This window comes from Marmota monax, unplaced genomic scaffold (genome assembly GCF_021218885.2).
Source record: "Marmota monax isolate L192 unplaced genomic scaffold, Marmota_monax_Labrador192_F-V1.1 WCK01_AAM20220418_F8-fsc00102, whole genome shotgun sequence".
Lineage (NCBI taxonomy): Eukaryota > Metazoa > Chordata > Mammalia > Rodentia > Sciuridae > Marmota > Marmota monax.
Genome location: NW_026692494.1, coordinates 5,923,537 through 5,930,319, shown reverse-complemented (window position 1 = coordinate 5,930,319; position 6,783 = coordinate 5,923,537). Strand labels below are relative to the sequence as shown.

Sequence of the window (6,783 nt, the reverse complement as noted above, 5' to 3'; positions counted from 1 at the left end):
AACTGAGCCAAAAAACAATGTTTTTCGTGGTACTGGGCCCAGGGCAAGTGCTCTGCCACTGAGCTGTGTCCCCAGCCTGTTTTATTTTTTATTTTGAAATAGGGTCCCCAGGATGACCTCCAACCCTCCAACTTGGGATCCTCCTGCCTCAGCCTCCAGAGTAGCTGGGCTATAAATTTGTTTTCCTTAAAAATATTTTAGTTGTTGATGGACCCCCACTTTATTCATTTATTTCTATGTGGTGCTGAGAATTAAACATGTGCCTCACACATGCTAGGCAAGTGCTGTACCACTGAGCCACAATCCCAGCTCCTAAAATTTTTTTTAAAAACCCAGTTGTTTCTGCCAGGTATTCTAGAAGTGCACACCTGTCACCCCAGCAGCTTGCGGGACTGAGGCAGGAGGATGCAAGTTCAAAACCAGCCTTAGCAACTTGGTCTAAAAGGGCTGGGGCTGAGTGGTTGATCACACCTGGTTCAACACCTGGTATAGAAAAGCAGACAACAAAGCTCCCCCCAAACAAAATCCCCTTATGCCAAGGGTCTCACCTGTAGCAGTGGACCTTCCCCTCCCACCATGGTGTTTCCTCTCATGCTGGGCTAATCTCAGCTTGGAAATCGGACGAGACCTCAGGGTCTCCTCAGCCACTGCCCACTGGACCCATGGGCAGGACTAGAGGCAAATAAAGGGTAAACCGAGGCTGGCTTCCCATGAGGGAGCTCCCAAGTCACCAAGGCACACAGGAGTTCCCAAAGCCAGGCCACTAGACCACCCCTGTGCCCTTGGGTCTCCAGGCCTTGCCCTGGGGCCCAGGTCCCCAGCGGTCTCAGGAGCAATTGGGGGTACCCAGGATGCTGGAGTGCAGAATGCAGACAACTGGGTTCCAGAAGGGAGGTTACCCCATGGTTGGACAAGTGACACATCTGGGACTGTGGGGGCTGAGATGCTGTTTTGGACCCGGGACAGTCCCGTGCCAGCCAGGACCAACTGGTTTCCCCAGCTGCTGACAGGAGACCAAGAAACAGTGCATGGTGAGCCTGGGTGAGTGACCAGGAGGCAGGTGGGCCCCAGGGCGACTTTCTTGGGCACAGGAACCCTCCTGCGCCTCACTACACAGCATTGGGTTGAGGGAAGCTGGCGCAGCCATAGCATACTCCTGGATAAGCTCCGGCCATCTGTCCACACCAGGGTGGCCATTTGTAATGTGGCCAAGGGCCAAAGCGGGGAGGGAGCTTGTCCTGTTCCAGACTCCCAGGCAGCAGCCCCTCTGCCAACCCAGAGAACAAGCTGTGGCTGCCAACACCATCCTCCTGGGCTGTGGCCTCCATGCAAGATGTCATTAGTCCCAAAGAACCCCGTCTCAAGCTGGGGACATGGCTCAGTTGCAGGTACATGGATACGGCCTTGCACGCATAAGGCTCTGGGTTCAACCCCAGCGCCCCCCACATAGAACCCCTTATTTTAAAGATGTGCTGGGTCCCCAGGGAGATGGCACAGAGCCTTGGGGATAAGGCAGGTGGGGAGAGCCAGGTTGAGCCACCCCGAGGAGAGAGGTGGACGGAGCCCTGCTGAGCACAGCTGCCAGAGGGTGTGGGGAGGTGAACCGCAGGTCGACGCTGGTCTTGATAGGACTTTTAATAATCTGGTTGATCATGAAAGGCACTGCTCACGTCTAGAAACAGCGAGACAAGACTTTTATACCAAAAAAAAAAAAAAAAAAATTGCTTACAAAACATATGCAAAAAAAAGCTTAAAAAAAAAGACAGAAGGCATCCTCCTTACTAATTTTCTTCTACATTAAAAAAATCTCATAACTAATGTTCTTTTTTATTTTCCTTAAAAAAAATATTATGCTTAGGCACGATTTGCTGGTGGCTTCTGAAGAACAAGCCAGGTTTGCACAGCATCACCCTCGACGGAGTGAAGAGTTTCGGTTCTTCCACGTTTTACATAGTTAAGGCATAATTTTCTTCTTTCTGACAAAGTGTATTTTGTTGCTTGCTTTCTGGTTTCGCTCAAGCCCCCCACCAACGCTCCTGTGGCCCATCACGGAGCCAAGATGGATTTCCGGATCCGCAGCAGGGAGGTGGGCAGCTGGGGGTGGAGCAGGCAGGGCCACCAGGCATCCCCTTCAGAGCCCGGTGGGTGCTCCTGGCTCAAGGGTGGCCATGTTGCTCCATGCACCCCAATCCTAGAGCAGGAGAGTGAGCTGGTCCCTCGTCCAGCGGGGCCATCCTCACATGTGCCCGGCAGGGTTGTGGGCCTCGCTCAAGCCAGGGTGGGCGCCTGAGAGCACCATCTGGGGGTCTCCGACAACGCCTGACACCTTCTCCTCCTCTCGCCGCTTCAGGCAAGCCGCCTTGGGGTTCAGGTTCCGCTCTGGGGAGAGGGAGAGGGCTGTGGGAAGAGGGTCCCCAGAGGGCCACGAGCACTGCAGGGTGGGCAGGGCCTGCACGCCTCTGTCTCCTGGGTGAGAGGGCTGTCGGGGCCAGGAGTCCAGGTGTCAGGGACGGCAGGGTCCTGCTGCGGCCACAGGAGGGCCGTGGGCCCAGACCTGCCCAGGACCCAGGTCTGCAGGGGGGGAGGCCGGCCTGGGGTCCTACCTCGCACCTGCTGCTCCAGGCCCAGGATGACCTGCACGGCCTGCTGCAGGATGAGCAGCTTGGTCTGCGCCTTGTCCGACTTGAGGTGCAGCTGGCACATGCGCCCCAGCTCCCGGAAGGCCTCGTTAATGTCCCGCACACGCACCCGCTCCCGCGCGTTATTGGCCATGCGCCTCTCCCGGTCCCTCAGGTCCTTCTCCTCCAAGGACAGCACCTCTTCTGTACTGCTGGGTCACAGCACCGGGGCCTCTATTAGTGTCCAGCCTGGGCAGGCCGGGTAGGGCCAGGCGTGGAGAGGGTGCAGCTGGCTGTGTGTGCGCGTGACAGGCCAGTGCTGGCCTAGCGCAGGTGACATCTGGTGTTGGCATAGGGCAGGCAAAGGCTATTGGTGCACAGCTGTGAGGGTGACGATGCTGGTGTAGCTGAGGGTGACGGTGTTCGTGTGGTAACAGCTAGTGTGGGACGGCATGTGGGTGATGGCTGGTGGTGGTGGAGGAGAGTGTATTCACACCCACAGGGGTGTGACCTCGGAGGCTTGTGGCTGTGCCCCTCAGACCCAACTAGAGTCTAGGCTGTGTGTGGAGAAGGACCAAGGCCTGACTGTCCCCAGCTACCAACATGACGGGAGGCCCTGGCTTCCCAGCTGAGGACACTGAACCCTGGCTACTCCACCACCCCTCCTGGCCACTCCTCCCAAGACGACGACCTTCCCACAAGAGCAGTGCCTGCCGGGTGACGGCGCACTAGCACAGCATGGCCTGGCCAGGGGGTCAGGCCCGTGGGAAGCGAAACAGTTCACCCTGAGATCCCCCCCACTCCAAAAAGCCCCTGAGATGCGCGTGTTCCCTTGGTGGACTCTGGCTGCCCCTGGCTGGGCCGGAGGGGCCCTCAGCTCTGAGCCCTTCGAAGGAGCTGCCTCTGGGTGAAGCAGGGGTTCCAAGTTCCTGGGCCAGAGGGCACCAGGCTCAGCACTGAGCCCCTGGCCAGGCCAGAGTCTGGAGCAGACCAGATGACCACCTGCCAGGGTGCAGTCCTGGCCCAGACCCAACGCGCTGTGTGGTCTGGACCCAAGACCTCACTTCCCACGCCTTGGTTTCCTTCTTAGGACAGTGGGTGCCAATCACCCATGAACCCTGCTGCTCTGACTGGCTGAGACGAACACAGAGGAAGGCGCGGCCCACCGACATCACAAGCAGGGAGCCTGAATCTGACCAGGGCTCCTGGAGAGGCCTTTCTTGCTCCTCTGGGGGAGGGCTGCCCTCCCCCACTCCCTGCCTCCCTGCCTCCCTGCCCCCTGCCTCCCGGGGCCTGGGTGGATCCCTCGGGAGGCAGCGGCCTGGGGCCAGGACAAGCGCGCAGACCAAACTGAACCAGAGGCTGGCAAGCCCCGGTCCCTTTCTTCCCACAGGCCTGGCAGGCTTGGGGAGAGGAAAGGCTCTGGGCTGCAGCCACGGCCATCCTGGGGTTGGGCAGCAAGTGCGAGGTGAGGAGGGGCCACCAGTGGGGAGCAGAGGACGCAGGGCTGGGGTGGAGGGGACAGCAAGAGGCAGAGAGCAGAGAGGTGGGCTTGGGCACGTGGGCAGGACGTGCACACCGCCATGGAGACGTGGAAACTCAGAGCTGAGGGGACAGTGGCCGGGCCGGGACTCTGGCTCCGGTCCAAGCGACAGTGCTGCAGGAAAGAAAGGGTTAACAGGGCCACACAGGAGCAGAAGAGGTTAGGGAAGCAGCTGCCAGCAGCAGTGGGCACTGGGCCACTGGGAATGGGATGGGCCTTCACCTTCCTCACCCAGCCCTGGTGGCCGCCCCCCTGCAGACAGGGAAACTGAGCCAGAGGAGTGGGGTCAAGGACTCATCTGCTTAAGCCAAATGGCCAAGAGTGGTTTAGATGCCAGCTTGGCCTCCGGGCTCCAGGGCACGCTGGCCCTGAGAGCTAGGCTCTAGGCTTCCTGAGGAGGGGGTTGGGTGGGCTGTGGCCCCTGGGCTAAGGAGACAGCCATGAGCAAAATAGCCAGGTCTGCACTACCCAGTCCCAGAGTCCGACCCTCCCATCCCAGGGCTGGACCTGGTCAGCAGGGGGAAGGTCCTTGCAGGGAACAGGGGGCTGGCTCCAGGAAGCGAGAGTGGTTAGGAAGTCACTGCGAAGGGAGGGTTGGCGCCAGGAAGGGAGAGCGAGCAAGGGCGGAGCGCGGGAGGGGGCGGCGCGCTGGGCGCTGGTGGCCGCGCCCCACTGACCTCGCACTTGCTGCTCCAGGTTGAGGATGACCGACACGGCCTGGTGCAGGATGAGCAGTTTGGTCTGGGGCTTCTCACTGTTGAGGTGCAGCTGGCACATGCGCCCCAGCTCCTTAAATGCCTCATTGATGTCCCGGACCCGCAGCCGCTCGCGGGCGTTATTGGCCACCCGGCGCTCCTTCTCCCGCTCGGCCTTCTGCTCTGGGGGGAGAAGGTCGTCCTCGTCCTCGTCTGGGCTACGGGGGAGGGGGGCCGGGGGCCAAGGGAGACAGTGAGGAGGGGGCGGGCGCGGCCCGCGACCCTCGCGTGGACGGAGTGCGTGTGCGCTGCCGAGTGTGTGTGCGCGGCCGAGTGCGTGTGCGGCAAGGGGCGGGGCGGGGCGGGCTGGCACCTGGTCCGCGTGCGGGGGCCCTTCAGCTCCTTCTTCTCCTCCTCCGAGTTGTCCGCCACCGAAGTGTTCTCTTCGTCCTCCTTCTCCTCGCGCTTGATCTCGCCGGTGACCACCGCAGCTCCTGCTCGCCCAAGTCCTGCAATAGGACTGGCATCAAAGGCTGCGGCCGGGACAGCAGTGGCCTCCAAGACTACCTGACCAGCCCCTTTGACGCTCCTGTCATAGGTCTTGGATCTCAAGGAAAAACAACAGCGACAATGACGATGACCACCACCACAACAACAAAACAGAAAACCGCGACACACCAACCACCCAGGGCTGGGCCTCTACCCACACCAGAGGCACCAGTTCCACCAGAACAGAGCCGCCTGGGGAAACGTGGCTTCGGGACTCTCAGGAGGGGGCAGGTGAACAGGTCCTGGGAATCCTGGACCCGCGGCCAGCGCAGTGGTGGAGCACTTGCCCAGCACCCACGGGGCCTAACCCACCAACAAAAAGCCAACTAAAGAGCTTTTCTGGGGAGGAAACCATTATTAAATGAAAAACAGGGGGAGGCACTTCAGGGCAGGGGGCAGGGGGCAGGGGGCAGGGAGGGCGGGTGGAGGCGGAGGCGGAGGCTGACAGCGGGGATGGCACTGCAGGCATCCCTGAGCCCGCACACTGAGCGGTATCCACATTTAGAAATGTGTGTGTGAGGTCTTCCTGCACGGCCGCGCTGGGCCCGAGCTCCTCTCCCGGCCTCAGATGCCCAGACAATGAGAAGACAGGCAGGCACCAGGGGACCCGGCTCAAAATGACCAGAATCCACCAGAATGAAAGTGTCACAGGCAGACAACATGCCTGACCTCCTTAGCCAGTAATGGACTGCTCTCCAAAACACGCAGAGCGCCTCGGGTCAATGCAATGGGAGGACAAGTCCAGAAAACAGGGGCCCAGCCCAGACAGGGGCTCTGCAGGCAGAGCCGTCCCTGTTCTCCCCTTCTGTGGAGCTGGGGTGGAACCCAGGCTGTGGGCATGCAAGGCGAGCCCTCTGCCAGCCGAGCTGTGTCCCCAGCCCAGGGAGCCTCCTTCACCAAATCAAGAAACACCGTTCAACCCGGTGAGGCCAGAATGGAGCTGCACATTGGGACGTGCCTTGCATGGACAGGCACGTCAGGAACCAGGTGCAGACCAAGCCTGTACGACACCATGGCCGCGGCGTTCAAACACTAGAGCAGCAGAGTGCCTGGTCTCAGGGCCTCCACCCCGGACTCTCCCCGAGATGCTGCAATTGAAATGGCAGCTGTGGAAATGTCCTGGGGTTCAAAAAACCCAGGGAGGGAAGGGACAGGACAGGACCCTAGGGAGGTGGGACTAAGGCCAGGGCTGCCCCAGCACTGTGGGCACACACTGGGTGGTTCTCCCGCCAGGCCCATGACATGGCCACCGGAGGGCGCCCCTGAATCCCAAGCAGGTCCAGTCCTGGAGGGCGGCCCAGGTCCTCCCTTCCTGGGCTCCAGCAGCCTGGCGGGCCCCAGCCTTCAGTCCTGCCTGCAATCGGCCCGCACCTGGTCT

General features: G+C 60.6%; 1 protein-coding gene across 7 annotated transcripts in view; it reads right to left on the bottom strand.

Moving 5' to 3' along the window:
• Positions 1–1,775: 1,775 nt before the first annotated feature.
• Positions 1,776–6,783, bottom strand: part of Tcf3 (transcription factor 3) — a 28,484-nt gene continuing 23,476 nt past the window's right edge. For 2 of the 7 annotated variants that reach the window (XM_046444278.2, XM_046444285.2), the window contains 3 exons: positions 5,230–5,365; positions 4,839–5,074; positions 1,776–2,379 (listed from right to left, as the gene is read on the bottom strand). In XM_046444278.2, the coding sequence (XP_046300234.1) occupies positions 2,237–2,379; positions 4,839–5,074; positions 5,230–5,365 (515 nt within the window). In that variant the 3' untranslated portion in view covers positions 1,776–2,236. Of the gene's footprint in view, positions 2,380–2,603; positions 2,831–4,838; positions 5,075–5,229; positions 5,366–6,783 lie in introns of those variants that run through there. The other 5 variants (XM_046444281.2, XM_046444280.2, XM_046444284.2 and 2 more) reach the window with 5 other exon arrangements.